The following is a 26604-nucleotide window of genomic DNA, read 5'->3' on the forward strand; positions in this document are numbered from 1 at the left end:
CAAAACACGAGACAATTTCAAAAAGGGGCGCGCTGTAAACTACTGCAAGACACAATCCCAATAGAGTTGCACATTACTGCAAAAAATGCGTATAAAATTACACAACTAACAAGTTATGTTTAATAAAGGGCTCGCTGATTTAAAAGTTTGGAAAGTCCTGGTCTAAGGTCATCTTCAGTCGAATCAGATCAAAGCAAACAGTTTGTTGCTTGAGAACACCAAGCCTACGCCTTGCGTCACATGTACATGAGCCACAGACAACTTTCAATGCGTATATGGCTCCTCTGACATGGTTAATGGTTAACTCGTTATAAGGGCGTAAGACTTGCTCGCCCACACACATAGAGAACCACCGTAAGCCCGCAGTTATATCTCACAGCATTACACTGTAGATGTATGTGGTTGAAGGTGTGGTTTTGCCAACGAGTTTACGGGCTTTTATGGCTGAAAGAAATCTTCAGAATGGGATAAACATCTCACCAATTTGCAGTCGAGCCAACAGTGAAAAGGTTTGAGATACGGAAGGAAATTTAAACAGCGCAAAGCACGTTATTCCTTTCTGTGTAAGACCAGTTGCCTACTTGTTTTCAGTTCATTTTTTTCAATTAAATACCCTCAAAACAGGATTAGAAATAAGACTTAGTGCTTCTACAATGTATGCTAGTCTAGCTGGTTAACAAGGCCACAAAGCATTGTTAAGAAATGGTTCACAAAAGTTAACAATGCGGAACGAGGAATATGAGAGTAATAATTTAAAAATTTAAACTTATTAGGTTCCCAAAGCGCAACACGGGCTACAGATATGACTGAAACGGTAATTGAAGTTTCTTACAAATGACGGATAAAAGCTTAGGGCTCGTGAATTTGTTAATGGCTTAGGAGAATTTCATGTTTTACCTAAAAGATGTCGCCGATGTTTATAGCCTCAATATGACGTAACTACAGCTGTTTTAAGTTTTACAGGCCTTCAGCAGTTAAAGGGCTATAAACATCAGGCAAACACACACATTAACACTTTCCAGCCTCTTAGATGTAAAATGCAATTGGCACTCATGACTTGTGGTGTTAGGAGATGGAAAATTTATAACTATGAAATTATTGGAACGGTATTTTAACTAGCAATTATTTAAGTATAATCGTCTAAAATATTTATCTCTGAAGGGTTGACAAAAATACGTGTCTTTGATGACATTATGATTTAAAAAGTCAGTGTAATTCTTTTCATTATTAAGCTGTAACAATGTAATAATAACAAAGGTCCAACACTAATGACAACTGAAAACCGTAGCAAATTTGTGTTGTAGTGAACCAATATTGCTTCAAAACGTTAACCGGCACTGCACAATAAACTTATTTTACATTCCCGTCTCGATTCGTCTAGCCAGCTGTTATAGCCACAATAGATTGTCCTCATTTTTTTATTGACACTCGGTTGTCTTCTATTGTAAGTGACCTGCAGCTAAAGTTTAATCCAATTCAATCCATCTAAACCGCTGCCTGTTTGGCATTCTTATACTAACGCCTTTTAATAAATTGCAAAGCCAAAATGGTCGAGTAGATCGACATCATTAAGACGTTTCAATTCGAACGAATAAGTTCGTTTAACGTTAACGTCTATATCAAAATGATGTCGATTTTCTCGACCTTTTTGACATTGCAATTCATTTTATCAATCTACATTACAGATCCGTTCATAGTGTACCCACTTACGCTTTTGCTCTGTTAAAAGACAAGCTTTTAGCTTGCCATTGAAGTTTTGTTTCGCAAATAGGTTAAAGTTCGCAAAAAATGTTACGAAAACTTACTTTGTTTTGACAAACAGAAACCTATAATTCAAGTCAAGGTGATAAAACTATAGGTCGATAGCCATGAAATTTGCTGTATTTATTGTGTGTCTGTGTGTCCTTTTACCTGACCTTGTCACCCCCCAACTTACCACCCCTGGACCAAGCAACGGCCCTTCATGCCCCAGAGGAGACTATCACAAGGTACGACGTCACAATCACCTTTGTTCACTTTCTTTGTTTCGTAAACTTTAAACTTTTTATAAATTTGAATCAAAACAAGATGCTGTTTTTCGAACTATACGTGTGCAAATACAATAGTGGAGTAAAAATGTAACGTCTTATTGAAATGAGTGAAAAATTAGGTAGTTTTTTAATATTTTTAGCAATTAGGGCGAGATCCGGCAAAATGCTAAGTGAAATTAAGAACAAATAAGTTCTAAAACTCCACAATTGAAGAGAAAGTTCTCACATAGAATTTTCGACCTTTGCTATTTGCGGGAAGTAAGCGTAGGAAGAAATGACATCATCGCCAACTTTTATAGCTGGTGACTAACAAAGTTTAAATATTATACATTCCCAAATTTAGTTAGTTTGACAATTAAATTACTAAAGGTTTGATTTTTATTTCAATATTATTAATAAGTTTGTTTATTAAAAGGAAAAAACTTTAAAGCGCCTAATAGCGGTGTTGTAAACAATTAAGTCATTTTAAATTGACTTAAGTCCCAGTCAAGTTATTCGTAAATAGCTCAATCTCAGCCAAGTCATAATAAGAAAAAGAAGAAAAAGTCATGTCCTTGTCCCCATTAAAATTAAACGTTAAACTACTCAGCTATAATAGGTAACTCGTTCGATTACGAGCAAATACCAATAACGCAACATATAGAAAGCAAGCAATATGGTTGATTTTGGAAAATTAGGATAAATAACCCAATTTTATGAAAACAAAGGGTCAATGAAAACACTTTAACCCGAGGATTTGCTCGAAAGACTTACGTCAAGTGAAGTCATTTTTATCAATAGACTTAAGTCAAGTCAAGTCATTTAAAAAAGTGACCTAAGTGCATGTAAGTCAAGTCATTGACTTTAAGAATTACAACACTGCTTAATACTCCCATCTCCCAAAACTCTTATTTACTGAAAAGTGCAGCAATCTAAGGCGAGGAATATTTGTTCCCAGTACAAAATCCAATAGTCCATTGGTTTCGTATTTTATCGCTCTAACATTCATTTCTTCGCCCCTTTTAGTTTTTCGTCTAATCTTAATTATGTGTCCCGAATTTTTTTTTTATTCGGACACGTGTTGTTAAATCTTGCAATTTTTAGCCGGAACCGTCGGCCGAAAAAAACCTGCACGCCTGTCACGGCTACTCTTGCAATAGCTGCTGTAGAGCGAACATCACCGAGCAGATATCCATCCAGCCAATCGACCATGTGGGAAATCTGGACTACCACCAATGCAACAAGAGCTTTTCGGACGCGTAAGCCGACTCTTGTGTTTAACAACCAGCAGGGATGTGGAATCTGTTAATATCAACTCGAGTGTATAACTCCAGCTAAAAAATGAACCAAAATGAACCCTAGTTTGACTCCGGCCCCCAAAAAAAACCCGAGTCCGACTCCGGACGAAAAAATAAATTGAATCCGACTCAGGCCAAAAACAACCCGAGCCCGGCTAAATGTGCAAATTAGTCGAGTCCCGAGTCTGGCTCCTACAGCTTGTATTTTACCCATTTACGTTACTAAAAAAGGTGCTACTATAAATCAATCTACTCATAGGGGTACCAGTTAGTTTATCAACCATAATACATAATTAGAAATATACCACCATATTCTATTTCACGTTTACAGTTGGCGGCCTTATCAATTTAGAAAATTGGTATTGCGTATGCGCACGTCGGACTAGGGAATCGGCTACAGTCTTACATATAAAGTCTTACTTGAGTCCCGAGTCCGACTCCGCAGCTCAGCTGTTTACAACGCCTGTTTTTGCTACAAATCGAAAATGCCAATTTAACAAAACCAGCGTTACGACATAGCAATTTTTTTGTGCAGATATACTGTACCAATATATTGCCACAAATGCGAACACGGTAATTAAATAATAATAAATAAAAATGGTTACTGAGCGAGTTGGTCTTGCACACGCAAATAAAACCACAACAAAATATGCCAATTTTCTAAAATCAGTTAATAACGTATGTAAACAAGTTTTAAGTTTAGAACCAAACGGTGTGAAAATAAATTTGGCTCCACAATTTGAATTTTCTCTATACTAGCGCAAAAGTGACGAGATGTTGTATCTAAAAACTTATTAGAAGTGACTATTTGACCGGATCTCTCTTTTACGCTTACACCAACAAGTGATTATTCATTGATACTTGGATTTGATTTTCCAAGTTTTGCATAGTTTCACGGATTTTTTCCCAAATCGATTTAAATACTTGGCGCTGGTCTAGAATCCTACCACAGTTATAAAATCAACGCACAAAATTTGAGTTAGGATGCGGGTTAGCGTTTGGGTGTGGGTGGGTCAAGTAATATTATATTCCTAATTTAATAATAATACTTGACCCACCTTAACCCAAACGCTAACCTGCACCCTAACCCAAATGGTGTTTCGTTGTGGTAGGATTCTAGACCAGCGCCAAATACTTTGTTAGTTGATTAAATAACCTCAGGAGATGCCTATAGGCTATTTGACTGGATCGCTCTTTTACGCTATAATATGTTGATTTGAGCTACTTTGGTGTGGGGGTGAATGGCCTCTTCCAGCTTGTAAACCGAATGTTTTTCGGTTATTTCAAGTAACATGATACTTTTAGATGCTCGCACGAGTTCAGTTATATGGAATGCTTCTACCAGTGTTCACCCAACCTGTACCCGTGGTTCAACAACCTCAAAAAAGTCCGACAATTGCCAATCTGTGCATCTTTCTGCGACCGGTGGTTCCACACTTGCAAGGTGAGAATTAAAAACAAAAATTGAATTTTTTTACCAACTAGTACGGCTTATGCATCCCAGTTCACCAAAACCACTGCAGGCTCACCGAATCTGTGGATCAATGATGCAAGCATGCCAGGTTAGAAAAGCAACGAGCCGGCAGTAAGGTTCAAACTCGCAGCCTCCCACCATCCGGGGCAGTTGCTCCACCAACTAAACTCCACAAGCCCGTACGCTGTGTATAGTTGTTTTTCTAGCCTGCCTTGCTTGCATCAGTGATCTATTCGGTCATTATGCGATGGCTTTCTGTGTGGGTACTATGATATGTAAGCCGTTATTGTAACTGTTAAAAAGCAGCTTCAGAAGCGCTAGAACACAGTTTGTAATCTTAAATCGCGATAAAATCACTTAACTCTGCCCTAAGACTTGTCAGAGCAACTAGAAACCATTGAAACAAAAGAGACCACGCATTTAATCTAATTCTAAAGTTCTTAACCTTTTATTCATGACGCGAAAGTGAATCGTTTAATTATTTAGGTTCAACGAAAGTGAAAGTTTACATTATTAGTATATATACTAAGATTTGCTCTCAAAAATAGATGAAAAATTTCAAACATATGGCTCACAAACGTGGAATTAATTTTTTTATGATTTGATGTTCTCCTGTTTGTGACTGGTTTACTTTGAGCTTACAAAAAGCTTTGTGAATTAATTAGGTTGCCAAAGTTTTGTTAGTATTTTGTTTCTATTATTTGTTATGCCACAAAAAGTAACAATAGTATAATCTGTAGCGCCAAATGGTGAACCGTAAATTTTTCATTTTTTTGCTTTGAAAACTTTATTAACTCTACATTGTTGAACAATTTATTTGGCATTCTGCATTTCAGCAAGTATTGCAATTTGGGTAACTTAATTTTATTTTTATTTTGTTTCTCCTTGTCCTTCGCACCTTAGAACTTGAAGAACTCTACATTGTTAAACTTTAATATATTTTGCATTATGCATTTCAACTTTTGAGTTTTTCCAGATGCAAAATTAATCTTTTAAATTTTTTTAGTATAGCAATTTGGGCAACGTTGATTTGTAAATAGTAATTTTGTTTACCATGTCCTTTAAGCAATTTATTTCTTTGTTAAGATGGATATGACATGCGCCGATGGCAGAAGTTGGATTACTGGACTCAACAGGGGCTACGACGAGAACGGGAATCTCGTTGAACCTTGCAAAAAACCTGTAAAGTGCAAGTCTTTTAATCAGGTCTGAGAAAAAAATTTCTGTCATAATTTAGAATTCCCCAATTTGATTTACATTTTAAGCCTTCATAACATTTTTAAAGTTAAAATGTACAATTCCTAAGCCAATAAGGTTTCTAACTTATTTATATTGCTATGGTTGTAAGAAAGTTACTAATGGTCTTAAATTTTTTTTTAAACTTTAATATAAAAAAATCAAAAGGTGTTAAAAGGGATACTTTGTCTTAAAATTTAATTCAATTTTAATCATTTTCAAATTACACACACATGGAAAGCAAAGTGTAAAGCAAACAACATGTCATATGTATGAATGAAATTTGTATTTACCAGTGTTTTAAACAAGTCATTTTACAACAAACTAAGTCCCAGTCAAGCCATTTGTAAAATAGCTTAACTCCAAGTCAAGTCTTTTTTAGTATATTACAAGTCAAGTCGCAATCGAGTCATAATTAGAGCAAGTCAATGTTATATCAAGTCCTTGACATAAAAAGTAAACGTTTAATTGGTAAACTTGTCCGATTACACTGGTCAACAGCAAATTTTAAACGGAGATATGATAGATTGATTCTTAATGGGTTTTTTTGGTGCTAATTCTGAAAATGCCCTCATTTTTTTCTAGCACAACAGATTTTTGAAATATTTGCATTTTTGAAGTAAGGTTAAGTCATTTGTCTAGCAGACTCCAGTCAAAGTCAAATCATTTTGCCAAAAACGACTCAAGTCTTAAAAACAGTGACTTAAGTCAAGTCATTGCCTTGAAAAATCACAACACTGGTATTTTCCAATTGGACCAAAACAAATGTTTTTCTGCCAGTAAATCAATGGTTTTCTTTTACAGACTTACCTAAGTGCTGAAGACATGTGCAATAACATGTGGAGGGCAAGTGACTACACAATGCTGGTGTACACCCCCGACAGTCAGCCTTGTCTTATACCCTCCGACCCTGTACACAATGCTGAGGTTGTGGCAAAAATGAAGTCTACCTACACATCGTCTGTTTGTGAGGAAAAAGGTGGCCATTTAGTTTCTAAAAATCACCTATCTATGATCACATTTACGTATGTTGAAAACAGCCAGTGGGTTAATTTCTAGTTGTTGATATCAAGCAAGTTAGCTAAATTTAAGTTTTTAGGTCAAACTAATTTGTTTGATCTATTTTGATGGCTTGACTTGTAAAAAAATATGTTTCTAAGTGATATTTTGAAATTAATCTTTATCAAAGTTGCCATTTTTTAATCTTTTTTACATGAAATGTTTTTCTGTTGCTTTTTTATAAATTATTTATTTTTTGGCTATTGTACAAATCGTTTTGACCTAAGGACTTCAGTCCAAGTAAATCAAGTCATTTGAAAACAGTGACTTGAACAGTGACTCAAATCAAGTCATTGATTAAATTCATTACAACACTGGTTTCTGACACATGTTGGATTGCTTCAATTTATTTGGCTTGGTTGTCACTTGTAATATTGTTTTTAATCTTTGCAGTTCAAATTTTCACTATATGTGTTTTATAGTCGGGTAACACTAATGTGTAATAGTTTGTTCTAAGTTTTGATGTCTTAGAGGTCATACAACTAAAAAAATAAATCTTTGTAATTATGGTAATTAAAAAATTCGATTTGCAGAGGCGTACACTGACGCTGGAATGATAGTTGGCATTGTTTTTGGGGTGCTCGGAGGTCTCTTTCTCATCGCGGGAGGCGTCGCATTTTACCTTAAAAGCAAACAGGGCAAAGGTGAGGCATTGTGACGTCACAAAAGTTGGTGTGACTTTAGCTGGAATGAGATGATCTGTTTTTTAAACTATAAATCAGATTTTTTGGCTGCTATTACCTATTACCAACATCATGTTTAAAGGGAACCTTGTTTTTTTCTTTTTTATAAATTTGATAAAACCAAAAATACAACTGAGTTTTATGTTTCTCGTAATATGAAAAGTGCCTTCTGTTAAGTGACTCTTTTAATTAGAGATTCTAGACTGGTTATAATGAATTTATTGCAAAGTAAAGTAAAAAATGAGTTTACCATATTTTCTTTAGGTAAAGATAAACCCAAGCCAAGCAACACTGGCGGCCAGCCTGAAGAAATGTCCACCCTGAAAGGTTAATTCTTAAATTGTGAAGAGTTTGTGTTGTCTGCATTTACACAAAAGAAACCTAAAAACGTTTGTTTTTGTACAGTGCGTTTGCAGCACTGTTATCGTTTTTAAATAAGTGTTCTTTAACAAAAAAATTTGGTATACTGTTAGCATGTCACAAATACTTTCTTTCATTAAAAATCAAAACTTTCTGCAGAAGAAAAAAAAATATTCATTCATTTCACAAGTGATTTATTTCATTTATATGTATTCTCATCTACGAATTATTATTTATCCCTATTATGTCACAGTTTTTCCATCCTTGTTTACCAGTGGCCTTTTTATGGGACAAAAACTCTATTTACTGTCACTCAGCATATGTTTACCACCAACTAGATTTTGTGCATAGGCATCATTTTATGTTTCCACTTTTACAGTTGAAACCAGGCCGGCAGGTACTCCCCCTAATACGAGAGATGGCAGTGACAGTGAAGAGGCATAGAAATCAAACAAAACCAAAAACAGCATGTTTTTTGCTTCTTTTTGATAAGAAACTTTTATTAAGGCTGTCAGAAGAAATATTGAGTGGGTAATTTTGCAAGTTGCAATTCCGTTTTCAAAAAACGTTGACTGTTGGCTGTTGTAATTTGAAATCATGTCATAGAAAAAAAAAAAAACTTCATAATACAATTGTATAGAAACTTCAGACTTTCATTACATGGACAAACATATGTTCCACGATATTAAATGACATTTAATGCAACATTTTTAATTATCATTGTGATGCAATTATTTTTAGCTGTTTAGTTTATGATTTTTAAATCCAATCTGTACATGTCAATTTTTCATTTTTTTGTGCATTTTATAAATCATTATTTGTGTGTTTTTTATTTTTAAACCACTGCAAATTTACAGTAACTGTGTGGCCGCATTCCAAATATAAGATAAAAAACAACATTTTTTGTAGTATGTGTTTTTTACAACAGAATCCTGCCCTTTAACAGAACACAATGCCGATGATAAAAGTCTTAAATTTTTCTTGCTAGCGGCTATGTGTAGTCCTTAGCGATTGACTGCTGTTTCGATAAACAGAGTTATGATACAAATCTGACATAAAGCAGTTAATAACTTTGGCAGTTTGGATACATAAACAATCATACTTAATCTTATTAAATTGCAAAATGTTAGTAGGTCAAACAAACCAGTTTGGTTTAAACAAACTGTGTTCAAAATTGCTAAAACAAAAGTTACATTGTGTTATAGACTGCTACAAACTGATTAATTTATTTGATAAAGCATAAGCATTTGTTTTGATAGTAATACAAGCATTATTTTTTATAGTGATTTAAAAATATATTTTTTGCCTCACCTTAGTATAGCTTTAACATTGTATTCTTACCTGTAAAATTAATATTAATCCTTACAGGAAACTTTTAAATAAATGAAGATTCCTTAAAAAGTTATACCCAGTTCTGTATGAGCTTTGAAAAAATCATACTAGGTCTAATTACAACTTTCAGCCATTATGTTTTGAGGTAAATTCTGATCTTCTGATGTTTAGATTAACCACAAGTGAATTGGGTCACAAAACTTTTTTTTTTTTTGATCACGCCGTAAAACAACAATTTAAAAAAGTCACTTTATGAAACCTCACCAAATAAAGAGCTGGCACATGGCACAATTTTACATGTGAACATTACAATCCATTTAGCATCTGGCCAATTGAAAGTTCACTTAGGGGCTTTATATCTCAAAGGAAAGAATAAACAACAAACTAAAAAAAGGTCTACTTGCAAAATGCTGTGCAGATAAAAACAATGAAAAAAACTTACGTATTTATCAGAGTGGTACTAGTTGGAATAAAAACATGAATTTAAGCTTGACAGAAATTATTACTTTTTTTTTAATTATGAATGAAGCTATTTTTAAAAATGATGAATGCACTTTTATTAGATCACACTGTACAACTAGTTGAAAAATTACATTTGATATTATGTATTTAAAAGGTTGGCAGACAGCAATATAATCATTCAACAGTTTAAAATAAGTAAACTTCACAAAACAAGTTTCATAACACCGTTGGAAGGTTTCTTTTATCCAAAATGTGCCACAAGGTAATTTTTCCTTACGAGCGCCGAATGAAACATTTTTTTTGTCATTGCACAGCATTTTGAAAAGGCTATCTATAAGACTGATACTACTCATCAAAAACACTTTACACAATACAATAATATATATTTTACCACAAAACAAATTTGGCCTAAAATAAAACAATGATGTTACAAAAAAATACAATTATAAAGTAGTGGTAAATTTCAATATAGTGTGCAAAGTCTAGAAAAAGGTTTGCAATATGGCCCAGACTGTCAATCAAATTGAATATTTAGGGCAGTGTTTCTCAACCAGTGGGTCGCAACCCAAAATACGTTGGCCGTTTAAATTGATTTGGTCACCGACTGCAGTCTTTAACATTGTTAGATTTATTAGTATTGGTTCGGAGCAAAATTTCTTCCAAATTTGTCAAAATTGTGTGAGAAATAAGACATGGCTTATCTTAATTAAATTATAATTTATTTATGCCATTTGTCTCATGTTTGTCTATAAAAAAAGTGAAGAGAATTGGATCGCCGAAGCTTTGCTGTTATGCTAACGCTTAGTATTTGGGTCGCGGCAAAGAAGGTTGAGAAACACTGATTTAAGTCAAGGCGAACTACATTAAAATAAATTAAAATGTAGCATCCCTTTCTTTGTCAACAAAAAACATAACATGTGTACAATTGCAGTTCAGTGGCATCTTACAACAGGTAAATAGTTTTTTTTGGAGCAATCATCGTTAAAAATATGCCCACAACATAACTTAAGTATGGTATGAAACTACTATTAATATCAAAATCTTTAAATGTTATCATATAATCAGACATGAACATACCACACATTGGTGCTGGTGTTTTAGATTGCCAACAAGCAAGCTGCTAAGAGAGTCACAATGAACTATGTATTTTTAGGCCCTATTGGATCAAACATACAATTACTTCCTTCCAAAGATCCCAGAACCGGTTGTACAATGGTATTTCTTTTGAAAGTGTGGTTTTAATTATATAATATACCCAACCATGGTTAAAAAAGTATAACACCCAACCATTTATAACTTTTTAAAAAACATTAGGATATCACCATAGGTTCTACATTACAAATAAAAAAATTGATTATGGCAAAAAAATCTAGTTGTATACAAAATTTCAGATAGACAGGTCTGCAAACACGCATTTGAAAACTCGTAATATATATGTATACTAAATTAAAAAAAACACACACACTTTTACAGTTTAGAACACACAAAAAATAGAATATGGTGTACATATGTGTTTAGCTGGATCACACACCTCACATAAATATACATACAGGCCTTCTGGTTTACAAGCTAGACTAAATGGCATATCAATATCTTCTTTAAAAAATCAAAAATAAAATATGAACCACCCGATGAGTATGTAACAAATATTTTTAAACATTTATAGGCTGTTTACTCAGGCAGACATGTTTGTCTTATTCTGACAAATTCTTAACATTAAATTAGCACAACGTAATGAGAATATCAAAGCCCATACAGAAGTAGGTATAATTTTGAACATTTCGAATAACTCTTTTTTCATTTTCAACATCTTGATGTCTTACTACAACATCCAACCATTATGCTCCAAATTAGCACAAGTTTTAAAATTCCATTAAGCACATGTTAAGAAAATACAAAATGTTAAGATTCGTTTGCAATGTTAAAAAAGTTAACCATTTTAGGGTTTTCAGCAATACACTTCGGAAAGTAAAACGTACATTTCACACTTAAATTTGTGAAGAAATACAAATGCAAGAAAATAGACAAGGCGGGCGATATGTTTGTTATGCACAAATCATAGGTCTTTACCCTATTACATAACAACTTATGTGAGTTGTGTTCAAATATATTACAAACCAATTTGCAGACACATTTGGGACTTGTTTCTCAGATAAATTATACCCAAGCAACAAGACAAAAATAAATAACAAAGCAAGGAAAAAACACTTAGAACTGGGAAAAAAAATTGAAAGAAAAGTCTTTGCTACCTCGAGGTCTGTGAAAGCATCCATTCAAGACTTTGCGATAAACTGTAAACAATAAAATCTTGGTGAAAAATAAATCTACTGGCTGGGTTAAGAATAACAAGCAACATTTTATGTCTTTAGTCAAAAGTTCCTTATACTGTGGTACAAGATATGAATCTTGATTAACTAAATAAATGTGATTTGCTAATATGACATATTTTAGGACCTAGATGAATATGATAATAATTTTAGGTTTATTAAACATACAGGCCATATTTCTTGCAGCAGTTGAGGCAGTTACATCTGTTTTTGTTTGGTTTATTGAAACATAGCAATTTTTACAATGAGAGAACTTAAATGGTAAGCTTGTATTTCAAACATGTATTACTAGCACTTAATGTTGGCTATGGTATAATGATGTTTCCTTATTTGCCTTATAAGCGTCACATGACAGTTCATAGATTAAAAATTTCATTGAATTAATTATGAAAAACAATGAAGAACAGATAGAAAAAAAACTAAAAAGATTAAAATAAATAGTGAGTACACTCAAAAATTATCTGGGCAAAATTTTACGCAGTCTGACAGACAAAACAAATCATGAGGGTAGCAGTTTAATACCTAACCGACAAAACGCAATTAGAAAACAAGTCTAGTCTATGTGAATTCTCACCCTTCGCCAGTGAGAGCACAGCAAGCTTGTATCTGCCAGGTGTGGTCTTTCAGTGAGGTCAGTTTGAGTTCTTGCGATATTTCGGCCGCAGTCATTCGTCCCTTAACATCCTGCTTGTTGGCCAAAACAAGTAACCGCGACTTCTTTAAATCCTGTATTTCGCAAAGATAAAAATGTTATTATATTAGCTTGTGTAGCTCAGATGGTACGGCCACAGTAGAAAACTAATCATATTGAATTAGAGCCTTTGCTGAGCTGTTGGTGGTACCAGTATTGATTTAATACCAGATTATTGAAGCTTAGCCCTTATTTGTCATCCAGCCTCGCATGGTGTACCTTATTTGCTATTTGTGGAAAACAATACCCTTTTGCAGGTTGTATTATAATTTTTTTTCTTGATTTATATCAATAATGTTATTTTGTATTTGGTAGGACTTCGTTTATACCATATTGGAAATCCTAGCGACAGTTCAGGTAAAATGTTTCATTTTTTTTCCATGCAATGATTTACAGACACCCATAAATTCCATTATCCTACCTAAAGAGTCACAGTGTGACAAAAATTCAGCCTGAAGGTTAAATCTAAGAAAAACATGACAGTCAATGGAAATATGTAAAATATCTATATTACAAGGCCGATTGAATGCGATAAACAACAATAAATTGAAAATTTTACCTCGTGAAGTAACATTGAGTAAAGCTCTTCTTTTGAAATATGAAGTCGTTCTCTGTCAGTGCTGTCAATCACCAGGATCAGAAACTTTACAATAATCACAAGGTGGTGGTTTATTAAGCTAGATATATACCTGCAAAGGAAATGATATAGTAAAAACATAAATGACTTCTAAAGTTAAATAAGTAAAACCAACCAATATTAGTTCATCTTTTGTTTGCTGTTATGCTAACCAGATATTTGAATGGCCAATCAAAAATAGATAAACATAAGTAATTTATTGATTACAGAGAAAATTTGACATCTTTTAATGGGTCAATACTGTATTACAAAGAGTATTAAAATGTAAATATTAGAGATCGACCGATATTCATTTTTTGGACCAATACCGATACCCGATTTTTTTTATATACCTGGGAAATGTTAAAAACTTGAATTAATTGAATAAAATCCAAATAACGTTTTAGTTTGTTCTCCTTTATTATTAATTAAACTATTATTTTGCGTATTAACTTGGCGTGATGCTAAAACCCAATTTTTTTTATCAAAAATTTGGTAAATTGTTTGTTGTACAGGAAAAAACATATTATATTTTTTTACAAAAATATCGACCAAAATATCGGCCTACATTTACCGATACCGATATATCAGTAAAAGCCAAATATCAGCCAATATTATAGGTAAACCGATATATCGGTCTATCTTTAGTAAATATATTACAATGCATGGTCTTAAAAAAAAATCATCTCCTAAACGGTTTGTCTAATCGATCATCTAGAATAATTAGCTTTCTCCTAAAGGCTAATTTATTTATAAGCAACATTTATGAGTTTGTCAACAGACATAAAACAATACCATTGATAATGATAAGAACAAAAATAAAGTAGTAAAAAAGAACAGTAAAAGTGGCCAAATAACCTGATCAACTTACATCGGAATTAGAGTAGTAAGTCGACCAGGAAGACCGCAGCGACTCCTGTCCGCCGATGTCCCACATTACGAAGCGCGTTTTCTTGCAAACAATTTCTTCTACGTTGCTTCCGATGGTGGGTGAAGTGTGAACCACTTCGTTCATTAAACTGTCACAGTGAAATTAGAATTTATATAACGTACTGAGAAAAGGTGCTGCTTGTTAGAAATCTTGGATCACTACTAGGGATGTTCAAAGTAGAATCCCAAGGTATTCTAGAATAATAGGTTTCGAATCTAGAATAACGAATCCAGAATAGCGAATCCTAGTATATTTTTATTAAATTATTTAACCTCGATTTTGTTTGGGGAAGGGATTAATCTTAATCTACCCCACAGGGCCCACAATCACAGCAATAAATCGCCCAAACAATTTGCTAACATGTGTACATTATAATAAAAAAAATCTCCCATATGTTTAACATTCTTAACAACTGTCATTTGAAGCAGTTGTGTAAACTGTAATACGTCAACTGTCCAGGTTGTTGCCAAAACTTATATTTTTGCCAATAGTGAGTAGAATGCAACACTGCACACAGAAGTCTTAAGCAGTTCGGTCCTGAATCTTGGCCTAAAGTTGACCTTAAGTAACCCTATAGCGCATTTTGTGGACGGCCAGAGCGTTTTACAACGTAATGTTACTTTTGCAACTTATCGGCTTTAGGGAAATTGCGCACTCCACACCAGACTTTACACGTTAGTCGCTCGCCCAATAACTCTTGATTGACACTTAATTATTAGACGAACGTTATCGCGAGACGCGGTAACTGGTCGCCCGAAAAAACGCTGACACTGCACTACCAGGTTACATTTAAAGTAAGCACTATAAATTGGTCGCCGCAGCGACAGGCCAACTTACCACACGCGTTTGTGCAATTAGGCGCAACAATCGGCGCCAAATCATTAAATTATATCGGTTCCAATTACTCGAAATAAACGGCAGAATTGGATTCGAATCCAAGGATTCGATATTCTACTTTGAGCATCCCTAATCACTACAATTAAGTTGTGTTTCGTTTTTACATTTTAAGATTGTATGCCATCACAAATTATATAGAAAATTCGAAATCAAATAAAAGTGATGACTGCAGATAAGCTACAGGCTATAATAGATTTATTTTCACAAAATTTACATTGGGGTGTTTAACTGAAAAATATTCAAGGGAATTGGTTTAACAACAGGAAGAGATTACAAAAGCAACATGTAAACACCTAGGCAGTAGCTTGTATGATGTAAGAAAATGATTCTATTTTCTATAAATGGAATTCCATTGATTTGTTTCCAGTTTTTTTAAGGGTTCAATATAATTGTTTGAAACATATTTGTACCCTTAAAATTATATTTCTAACAAAATATTGTTTGTTTTAGAAACGTATATATATTCTTACAATTGATACAGGATTGTTGTCTTTCCAGCATTATCCAGTCCAACAATGATAACTTTGTGTTCTGGATGAAATACAAGAAAGAGGATTAAGAAAACTGTCAACTTATATGGTAAACAGGTGAAGAAACACTAAACAAATTGAACTTTACTACATTATGTTTTACCTGAATTGCTAAAAAGTTGCATCAATTTAGTGAATAGGACTCCCATGTTCCTGGGAGATAATTATTGTGTCGTCGTCGTATTTAGGTAAAACGATTCGTATCTTCAAGAGTACTTTAAAAATGTCATCTTTATTAAACTATAACAAAATAAACAAGTTTAATAAAGAAAATATTATGATTATTTAGTAGATATATTGGGGTATTCGTTATTTATCTGTTTTGAAAACTTTTGGTTAAATTTAGATAATAGCATCAGCATTAATTATAATTACATAACGAAAATCAATTTTACTTCCAACAAATTTCTTGTGATTTACATCTTTCTCCTGTTTCACGCTTAGCTAGTCAAGCACGAAAAGTCACGTGTCGCAGTTATTACTAAAAAATATTGCAAACATCTTAATATTCGGATTTTGGTAGTATAACAAATTTATTACAAATAATGTAAACGTAATTTTTAACAAAACATACAACTTACAAAGGCATAACATTCAAAATATATCAAGAAATCATTTGTTTATTATGCACCAGTAGTTAACTGCGCGGTATTATACAGTAAGGTTTATGAAGTTTGCATAGTTACTTATTGACTTCTCTTTTACTAAAAAGCACATCTTAGTCTATAAAGAGTTGTTATTGTTACATAAGTAAAATGAAAAACTGTTTAAGCCATTTCTAATCTAAGATTCAAGTTAATTTTTAAACAGTTAATCTGCAGTTACCACCTTATCAACTTGACGTAAATTACATACATTTTTTGCGGGTTCCAGTTCAATTTTCGCCAACAAATGCAAAATTAAAGTTAATTTGCAAGAAGAGGGCGGTCAAATAATGGAGGGAAACACCCTCGACCAAGTTTATTCGGTGAAGAATGTCAACACGGAGCACAAAGACCTCATTCACGATATTTCCTTCGACTTTTTCGGCAAACGATTTGCCACATGTTCAAGCGATCAAACCGTAAAGGTAATTACATCAACGTATTTGAACTAATTGAAGGGGTCATAGCAGGTACACTATGTGCGGATCTGGGCGCTGGTCTAGAATCCTACCACATTTTCGTCCGGACGTTTGTATTGTTATAACATTATTTGGGTAATGGTGCGAGTTAGCATTTGGGTTGGCCAAGTATTTATTTTATTTCTTTTTATCAAGTCGTTTTGTTACTGTAAAAAAAATGGGCGCTGGTCTGGAATCCTACCACAACGAAACACCATTTGGGTTAGGGTACAGGTTAGCGTTTGGGTTAAGGTGGGTCAAGTATTATTATTAAATTAGGAATATGATATTACTTGACCCACCCACACCCAAACGCTAACCCGCATCCTAACTCAAATTTTTTGCGTTGATTTTAGAACTGTGGTAGGATTCTAGACCAGCGCCAAAAAATGTTGTAGGATTGTGGACCAGTGCCCCAGTCTCCATTTCATAAAGTTTTGAAGGTCTGCAGGTGTGCAATCAGCTAATTAGTTTCTTTGCAAACCTTAGGTTGGAAGTCCTGCTTCAATTTAGCTTTTTTTTTACAAATTTAGAAACGCAACATGCGTGTCCACCTGACTTTTTCTAAAGAAATTTGTGTGCAAACCTGAATTGGTATACTTCTCACTTAAATTTCAAAAACAAGCTTAAATTTTGGTATTATTTCCAACCTAAGGTGTGCAAAAAACATAATTAAACAGTTGAACGCCTTAAGTTTGGCGCTGCACACCCAAGATCTCGGGTTGAAGCCAGGTTGGAAAGTACGGCCTGAGCAGGGGATTTATCCAGCCAAACATTTCAAACATCAGTCCAATGCACAAAACTTTCGTCGTGCTAACGGTTTTCAGTAAAGTACTCCATTTTCAGTCGCACAAATCTTAAAAATAACGTTATTACAGCTGTACAAATTTGAGCGGAACATGTTATTACACCCGCACAGTCAAGCAGCAAAATCATCCCCCGCGCAAAATCCAAAGTTTCCAATATCTGTTGAAGTGCAGACTGCACCCTTCCCATGTAATATTTATTCTCTGATAACAGCATCACTGTAATTTTTAAAAACTTGTCCCTTCCTAAAATAAAACTATTTTTTTTAGGTTTGGAGCATTGACGAAAATGACGAGTGGAATTGTACCGCTTCGTGGAAGACCCATAGCGCCTCCGTGTGGAAGGTGACCTGGGCCCATCCCGAGTTCGGACAAGTTTTAGCAACTTGCTCATTCGACAGAACAGCTGCAATTTGGGAGGAGATGGGTAAGGGTAAAAGTTACTTTTTAATGCCAATATAATGGGTGCCATTAAAGCCGTAGTTATAAACTTGTGGTATGCAAAGCATTTAAAAAAAAATAATTTCACCAAAACTGTTTGTTAACTTGCATATTGTAAACCACTCCTATTTAGCCTGGATTGTAAATTACAGTAAATTTTTTTATTGTTTTTGTTTTTCAGTCATTGAAAACACCAGTACCGGCCAACCAGAGAAACGCTGGGTAAGTTAGACACAATTTGGTTTTTAAATTAAAAAGTTTTTTTTTTTGTTTTTTTGCCAGACATGCGCTGGTCAAAAATATGGTTTGACTTTTTTTGTTACTTTTTTTCTTTCAGATCCACAATGCCAGTTTAGTTGATAGCAGAACTTCTGTTGTTGATGTTAAGTTTGCACCGAAGCACCTCGGACTTCAACTTGTAAGTTTAGGCCTAAGTTGTTAAACTTAAAAGCAACACAATTGGTTATTATTTCGTTTCTATACTAATGTGACTCTTCAAGACCATATTTTGTAGCAAGATTATGCTTAAGGGCACTGTTTTAATTAGTTTCGGTGACCGGTTTAATAATTTGACTACTTTTGTTTATTATTTTAATCAGGGCTGCGGAGTCGGCACAAAAAAACAACAATTAGGGTACAACTCCCACATCCAACTCTGGTCAAATGTACTGATTTTGTTGGGTCGTCCTTCTCCAACTCTATAGCATTAACTCCTCTTACGTAACTAAAAATAAGATGGATATTCGGCAATCGATTTCTAGAGGTGTCATATAATCTGTCCTCCCTCAATATGTTTTTGGAAAAATTCTACCACATGTTATTCCATTTTTACGATTTACAGTTTTCAATTTTTAGTTTTGAAATTTGATATGTGTATACCTACATGGGACTCTGGTAGTAGTTTTATGTAGTCTTACCCAAGTCCCGAGCCAGACTCCAGCAAATCCAACGTAATCTGTTGGAGTTGAGAGCCCGACTCCACAACCGTGATTTTAATGTGTCTGCTGCGTTTCAGCCACAAACATTTAACTTGATTCTAAGCAGTATTGTGAACTTGTTGTGTTTAACAACTTAGGCGACCTGTTCTTCAAACGGCTTGATCCGAATCTACGAAGCCCCAGATGTGATGAACCTAATGCATTGGTCGTTACAGTATCACATCGACTGCAAGATATCATGCAGTTGTGTCAGCTGGAATCCATCTCCGTAAGTTTCGAGATTTGGAAAAAGAACTTACACTTTGTGTTTATATTTTGCATGGCAACTCAAATACTTCATAAATTTAATGATAAATTATATATTCTGTTTAAAGTTGTTTATTTTCAATAGACTGTAAGATTGAATTGCTTTTACAATGATCAATTTTGTTTTATCATAATAATACTAATTTATTAGAAAAAATCATTCATATAACAATCACCAATTTTTTTTTTTATCCTAACCGAATATTAGCTTTGGCTTCATTGACAAAAGTCACATTAGAAAACGAAAAATAATTATGTGTTATTTGTACAAATTAAAATTAACCTGCTTTAGTGTGGTATATTGAAACAGTCTTATTTTTAAGTATTATCTACATAACTGACTGTTTATTTATTTTTTAGCTATCGATATTTCCAACCCATGATCGCTGTGGGCAGCGACGACCAATCTTCAAATGGTGGAGGAAAAGTCTTTATATTCGAATACAATGATGCCCTACGGTAAATAAAACACTCACAGTCTATACCTCTTACAATTTTTACCTCTTAATTTAAAGAACTAGAGCAGAATTCAACTAATTCTAATCTAATTTGTGAATTGATTGTATACCCTCATTTATATGGGCTTTTATATTCTTTCAATACCTAACTAAAACCTCCAACCAATATGTTTCAAACTTAGTTTATTTTATCTGCTTCTGTTAGACATCCCTAGCATTATAACATTACCAGCCTTAACTTTGTTTCTTGCAGGGAATGGACAAAGGTGCTGACGATAATGAGCGTTACGGAACCTGTGAGTGACCTTTGCTTTTCACCCAACAACTCGAAGAAGTATCATGTGCTTGCCGTAGCTTCTGACGACCTCAGGATATTTAACCTCAAACCAATCAGGTGAACAATGTGGATTACTTTTTTAATCGCTTTCAAAATAGTGTAAGGCAGTAATTTTTTTTTACGTCCAAAATCTCTGCCAAATTTCCCTGTGCTCTTTTGAATGAGCTTCTTCAAAACATTCATGATAGTAATAGTACTTTTTACAAATGTGATAGCATAATGATAGTATAGCTTATCACAATACAGATTGAGTAAAGAAAATCTAAATGTATTGCATTCAATAAGGTTTTAATTCTCATATTTTTTCAGTGATGAGCTTTCAACTACAGAATCGACTGCATTGAAATATGAAGAAGTTGCCCATTTTAATCAACACAGATGCAAAGTAGGTTGTAAGACAAGATTAAATAATTAAAAAACATATTTTGACCTATAAATTACATTATCATGTCTTGGGATGTCAGATACTTGATCTGATTCCAAAATGACGTCATTTCTCTGCTCAAATGAGCAAAATAGATGAAATTGAAATGTTCGATCAGAAACCGATACTAACACTTGGGATTGGGTATTGGTTCTGATCCAATGACATTCGTTGTCAAGTCCAACCTAATTACTTAAACTGTGATTAGAACTATGTCCAAAAAATCATTGAAAGCACTGAATTGTTGGTCAGTATATTTGGAAAGTTCAAACCATCCTATAACCACACCTAAAGAAATTTCCCTAATTTTAATATAAATTAATAAAGTGATAAAACCTGGATTTTATAAGAAATTAAAGATTTGTGGTTAAACTTAAATCGAAGCTGATTAACTCTCTTGGTATTGTTTATCTTGTAACATAATTTCAAAAGTTTTTCAGTATGCTATTTTCTAATTGACTATTGTTTCTGTTTAGGTTGTAAATGTGACATGGAATGTTTTGGGGACGATTGTGCTTTCCAGTGGTGATGACGGCCAAGTGTTTTTGTGGATGGGTAAGTTTGATAAATGTATATATAATTTTTTATAGATGTTATGGGATATTTTATGTCTCTAATCGGCACACAATATGTTTTGTTTACATTAGAAAAACTTAAATGTTTCTATTCTTTCAACAAATGAATATGTTGAGTTAAAAAAATTACCGAAAAACCTAACAATGTTATTTTAAAACAATGCTGCATTCTCTAAATACAATTAACAGATTACTTTTAGTCTCACAATTGTGCCAATACTGCCCACAAAGAGCATCACTGTCTTGGTAAAAAAATACTTCAAACTGTTATAACCAACCAAAAATGTATATATTCTTTTAACAAAGCTTTATGTTAAAAAATTACTGAAAAAAAAATCTCTTTTAAAAGCATTAAGACAAAAGTTTGCTATTACCCTTCCAGTTCTACCTTAATAGAGAATTTTGAAACAAAAATTGTTTTCCTAAAAAATCATCAAAATTTAACATCTAAAAAATACTTGTTATTTTCACAGCCAACTATCTGGGTATCTGGAAAAAGGTTGGCGAGCTAAAAAAAGACTCGCTGATGTCGCAGAGTGACTTCTTAAGCATTGCGACGGATCGCAGCGAAACCCCGACCACCTTACCCCAGGCCCCTGACAACAACAGGTACCAGGGCATGCAGCCGTTAACAAGTTTTACCCCCCTTCGTCGCTAACCCAGACCCTTCGGCCCCCAGGGTGCACAAAACTCTTGTTATTTTTGCCAAAGATTTTGCTTTTTGATAGGATTTTTCTGCTAGTGTGATATTGACATCAAAATGCTCTAAGCATTTTTTTCGTTGAAAGCACCAAAATCGTTAAACCCATGGATAAGTTTTTGTATTTCTTGTTCGTTGTTGTTCATACCAGACTGCATGTTATTGAATGTGCTTTTCAATAAGAAAATTCCAAAAAGGTGGTTTAAAAAGGGAAACTGGTCTGCAAATCCAAATTTTCCTCTTTGCTATTTTTTTTATTTAACTTACTGGATTATTGACATATATTTCATACACTAATATTTATTTTGAGTTTTAATTTCAGATGTTAGCAAATTTTGTTTTTAATATTTTTGTCATATTTAATAACCTTTTTTTAAACTAACGTTGCAAAACTGTATTTTCCTACATTTTGACAAATAGCTTAAGTAAAGTTCGTTTTTGGATCTTTTTTGCACTGTGTTCCATCCTAACTTTTAGTATAACTAGTATCTCTAAAATTTGCCTTTGTTGTACCCTTTTCCTCAAAAAACATAAATAAACTGTGATTGGTTCATAAAAAACATTTATATATTACATTAATAGTTCAATGTAATCAATAACAAACATAAACTAGTTTCTCAAACCTAGTATTTACAATACATTTTGTAACATACTATATTTGCCAGCACTTTACTTCTAGGACCTGTTTGTTATTTTGGTGCCTGTTATTTTTTTCAATATATCTTTTAACAAACGCAGCATGCTGCTTGGCAATTTTTATAATTTTGTAATTCGCTTAGGTACCTATTGTTTCTCCACCCATTTGGCCATTACATCTATCCAGGGTGCAACTTTTTGATCGAAAAATTATGTATGAAAAAACTTGAGTAACTTATTAAGGTTTATTCACATTTTGTCAGTTGTGATTCTTAGTATTGTAAAATACGTCAAGGGTACGGTAAAAGTGCATGCACAACAAGTATATATAAAACTTAATTTTGTTAAAGCCAGGCCTTTTTCTGGTGTGATGTATGAGCAATACTGTGGCTATTTTGTTTTCTGCCGAAAATGAGTCTTTAGTTCAAAACCTGTGTTATTGGAATGTTTTCTTTGCTTTACACACTTTGTTTAAAAATTCAGAAAATGATTCTACTGTTGAAAAATCGGTATGGCATATTTACTGTAAAAGATAAAGAGAGGTTTGATTAAAAAAAAAATATTTTTTTTTGTTAACTTTGGAAACTCAATTTTCTATCGGTCGTTCTTCACTTTTGTACTGTTTCAAGCAAAAACCTGTTAGTGTTTTGTATCGCGAATAAACGATCTTGCCCTAAATAACATTGTGATGTGTTTTTGCCACCGAAGAGCTAATGCAAGGTTTTAATGCTTGCAGAATCAACTTTCGACGTTTCACGCTTGGCCGAGCACCACCCACTAACCGCCCGTTGGAGCCAAAGTTTGAGGGAGCTTATTACTGACACCCCCTCAATCTTTTACATGGAACACACGCAAATCATAGCCTGGTTACTTTTTACAGTAAAGGCAACCGCGCTAACAAAATCGTGGTCAAGAAAGACTTAAAAGATAACTTAGAATTAAAAAATCGTTTTACCAGCTAAACGTTTTCAACCATTAGTAACATCAACCACGGCTATATTTTTGATTTTAAACTTTACAGTAATATGTCAACCCTATCGGAAATGTTTTCAAGAATTAGGAACAATCAGCACAGGTTATTTTTTACATATTCTGATTAGAACCTTATTGCAAACTTTTAAGCCATTAGTAATAATTAGCCCAGTTTATTTTTTTACATATTTTTATTTTTAACCTGACAGTTAAACTCGTGGGCCTTATTGGAAAATCCCGGCAGCCCTCAAATATTTAACCTTTTTGGTCAGGAGTGGTTAACTAAATTGTATTCCATTATATAACTGCCAACACTTGACACTTTGTCTGGTATTTTGAAAAGTATGGAAAAATATTATGGTACCAGATATGCACCAACTTAAACTCATTATAAAAAAAATAGTCATGTTATCTGTTTGGCCTGTACGTATTGCTACAAAATGTGTCATTGTTGACCTTCGGTCATGAGTTTTGTAGCCAACATGTTTCATAAAAGATTATATTACCACAGACAATCCGCTTTGTTTAACTTTGGATTTGAATGTTTTTCGACGCTTCTTTTGTTTAAATTGATTAGAACAGCTCCCTCAATAGAAGATGCAGTATTTTTGTCCGCTATAAATAAGACGCCACTGCACTCAAGAAAACTAAAGTTCAGCTAATGCATTAGTTTTTTAACATATAAAATCCTATGTTTGTTTTCGTGCAATGTTAGGCTGAATAGCCAACCTATTTGACCATATTTAGTTTTGCTATGTTTATTTTTAAAAATTGTACTTTTGAGAACAATAAGTCAAGAAATATGCTAATTGGGGTAAATTAAAGTTTTTTTATGTTTTGAAAGTATTCCTATTTTCAACTGCAATTAAAAATGACGAATCAGTAAATTACTTAATAAAGTTTATTGTTTTTCTCTTCCCAAATCTTGGTTTTACTGCCTGCCTTTCAATCATGCCAATCCAAACACTCTTACTACTTTCTCCAATTGGTTGGTTTGGCAATTAAGTTGCGTTTATTCATTTATGATTAATATTATTAGTAAACAACAATAAATGTTCTTTGCTAGAATTGCCTGAAGTTCTACTGAATCTAAGATATAGTAAAATGATTAGGTACAAGGTAGATCATTTATATTTCTGCAATTACTATGTGAAATTCACTATAACAAGTGTCATTGCATAAATTCACAATAAATTTAAGAAGGTATTATACAACAAGTATTTACAATAACAGAGACACTAGAGGCAGTGATTGAGGTTACACGTGGAAAAAGAAAATAGAAGTATAAGTTTGGGAGCATAAGTGTTTGTAGTAAGGCATATCAAAGCCCATACAGAAGTAGGTAGCATTTTGAACGTTTCGAATAAATGTTAAGGTTTGAAATACATTTGCATGGATTGTGAAGTTGCATCATTTCCTTTTGTTGAATGAAAATCTTTCCATGTTAAGAAGCTCTAAACATTGTACTTTAGTAGGGCAGCTCTTGTAAAAATACTTTACATTTTACATGTGGCATATGTACATTAGATACGGATATCCATTTTTAAGACTGATACCGATAACAATTTATTTTATATACCTTGGAATGCTGGGATTTGGTGTCATTTAAATTTATTGAAAATTAAATATAAACAACATTAGTTTATCCACCTACCTAATTCATGAAACTATTGTTTTGCATACAAACTTAGCATGATGCAAAACTGAATCAAAAAAGTTCACAATTTTTTGAATCCAAAGCTGAATTTGTTTGTTTTTAAATCATATAACATTTTCATAATAAATATCAGCCCAAATTTACAGATACTAAAATATCAATCTATCTCTAAACTACATTGCATATTAGGTAGGAGAGTAAAAAAAGGCCAAATTTGCACGAAAAATAATAAAAGTTATATATATAAATTATTATTTATTTATCTGCATAACATAATTTAATACTAGCCTATATAGTATATATATATATAATTTGTTTACCGGCATACTACAAGTATTGTTGTTTATCAAAGGGTCATTCACTTCTTTGACTTGTTCCAATCCTAAAGTACTTGACTAAAAATAAAAAAATGCTTAAATTAACCTTGAAAAAAAAACGGATATACTTGAGGTGCCAAAACATAAAATAGTTTAACCCATCATATTTAATTGGTTTATTTAAACTAGAAATGGCTACTATTTGATATTATTTGGTTGAATTTTTATTATTTAGAAAAAAAATGACAAAAGAAGAAGTATTTTGTAATTTAAACAAATTTTATTTGAACAGATTCTGAATAAGATGAAATAAACTAGAAGTTGTTTAGATTAAATTGGACTAAACTGGGTGTAGTTTAGGGGTATCAATACAAAATTTTTTGCTGTTTAAAACAAAAGTTTCTTTATGAACTTACAGCAATACTTGGACTTGATATAATACCCAAGTAAACGAACAACAAATGAAGAGCAAGCTAAAGTTGTTCTAATATTGATTATTATCCACTTATTTACCTTCAAAAGGGACGTTTCTGATGTCACAATAGAAGAGGAATTTTCACTTGTTGTTACATCTGTTAAATTACTTGACTGAAAAAAGGTAAAGCCGTTATTCATATCACGAATGGAAGTATTTAAACTTCGTAGCAAAGCTAAAAGCTACAGATTATTAAAAATGTGGCAAATTTTTAAATTGACTTATTTTATTCAAAAGTCATTTAGTAAAGCAGAAATAAAGTGGATTGCTTTATCAATTTTTATGCATATAAATGAACAAAATAAAGTAATAAAGTAAAAACAAAAACCTACAGAAGCCAAGGCGACATCATTTCTTCTTTGGACATATTCACCAACTAAGAAAAAATAAAAGTTAACAAATTGTTAACAAATTACAGATCATTGTCCTAACAACAACATGTGAGGGGGTTGTGGGTTTAATTGTACTCTTTATTTTGCCATTTTTAATGAAAATTAATAAACAAGAATGTATACTGAGAACAAATGAGTATAAATAAACCTTAAACTTAAGACA

The 26604-nt window shown here is 33.0% G+C and overlaps 3 protein-coding genes across 3 annotated transcripts; 2 read left to right on the forward strand and 1 right to left on the reverse strand.

Annotated features, from left to right (window-relative positions):
* The first annotated feature begins 1868 nt into the window (after window positions 1-1868).
* On the forward strand, window positions 1869-8984 carry LOC146163191 (folate receptor gamma-like). Its single transcript, XM_083382972.1, has 8 exons — window positions 1869-1988; window positions 3114-3268; window positions 4613-4751; window positions 5868-5987; window positions 6822-6996; window positions 7610-7720; window positions 8024-8086; window positions 8499-8984. The coding sequence occupies exons 1-8, from the start codon at window positions 1869-1871 to the stop codon at window positions 8561-8563; spliced, it is 948 nt and encodes a 315-aa protein (XP_083239098.1). The 3' UTR covers window positions 8564-8984.
* A 670-nt stretch (window positions 8985-9654) lies between these two features.
* On the reverse strand, window positions 9655-16232 carry LOC146163192 (ADP-ribosylation factor-like protein 5A). Its single transcript, XM_083383253.1, has 6 exons — window positions 16009-16232; window positions 15846-15906; window positions 14419-14566; window positions 13491-13574; window positions 12815-12966; window positions 9655-12204 (listed from the first exon to the last, which is right to left on the reverse strand). Exons 1-6 carry the CDS (start codon window positions 16052-16054, stop codon window positions 12159-12161), a joined length of 537 nt encoding a protein of 178 aa, XP_083239379.1. The 5' UTR covers window positions 16055-16232; the 3' UTR covers window positions 9655-12158.
* A 533-nt stretch (window positions 16233-16765) lies between these two features.
* On the forward strand, window positions 16766-23626 carry LOC146163193 (nucleoporin SEH1-like). Its single transcript, XM_083381182.1, has 11 exons — window positions 16766-16974; window positions 18084-18240; window positions 18436-18476; window positions 18592-18672; window positions 19330-19460; window positions 19859-19957; window positions 20210-20350; window positions 20603-20678; window positions 21194-21272; window positions 21766-21901; window positions 23365-23626. The coding sequence occupies exons 1-11, from the start codon at window positions 16840-16842 to the stop codon at window positions 23447-23449; spliced, it is 1161 nt and encodes a 386-aa protein (XP_083237308.1). The 5' UTR covers window positions 16766-16839; the 3' UTR covers window positions 23450-23626.
* Window positions 23627-26604: the final 2978 nt, after the last annotated feature.

Source organism: Ascidiella aspersa, chromosome 2 (genome assembly GCF_963924565.1).
Source record: "Ascidiella aspersa chromosome 2, kaAscAspe10.2, whole genome shotgun sequence".
NCBI lineage: Eukaryota > Metazoa > Chordata > Ascidiacea > Phlebobranchia > Ascidiidae > Ascidiella > Ascidiella aspersa.

Excerpts from the sequence above, each read along its gene's own strand:
- LOC146163192 (XM_083383253.1), bottom strand. The coding sequence starts at position 16,054 with ATGGGAGTCCTATTCACTAAATTGATGCAACTTTTTAGCAATTCAG. Across the intron at positions 14,567-15,845 it reads ACAACAATCCTGTATCAATT|TTTAATGAACGAAGTGGTTC; the intron begins GTAAGAATATAT and ends TCACTGTGACAG. Across the intron at positions 12,205-12,814 it reads TGTGCTCTCACTGGCGAAGG|TTTATCGCAAAGTCTTGAAT; the intron begins GTGAGAATTCAC and ends TATTGTTTACAG.
- LOC146163191 (XM_083382972.1), top strand. The coding sequence starts at position 1,869 with ATGAAATTTGCTGTATTTATTGTGTGTCTGTGTGTCCTTTTACCTGAC. Across the intron at positions 1,989-3,113 it reads CCAGAGGAGACTATCACAAG|CCGGAACCGTCGGCCGAAAA; the intron begins GTACGACGTCAC and ends TGCAATTTTTAG. Across the intron at positions 7,721-8,023 it reads TAAAAGCAAACAGGGCAAAG|GTAAAGATAAACCCAAGCCA; the intron begins GTGAGGCATTGT and ends TATTTTCTTTAG.
- LOC146163193 (XM_083381182.1), top strand. The coding sequence starts at position 16,840 with ATGGAGGGAAACACCCTCGACCAAGTTTATTCGGTGAAGAATGTCAAC. Across the intron at positions 16,975-18,083 it reads CAAGCGATCAAACCGTAAAG|GTTTGGAGCATTGACGAAAA; the intron begins GTAATTACATCA and ends TATTTTTTTTAG. Across the intron at positions 19,461-19,858 it reads GTCAGCTGGAATCCATCTCC|CTATCGATATTTCCAACCCA; the intron begins GTAAGTTTCGAG and ends TTTATTTTTTAG.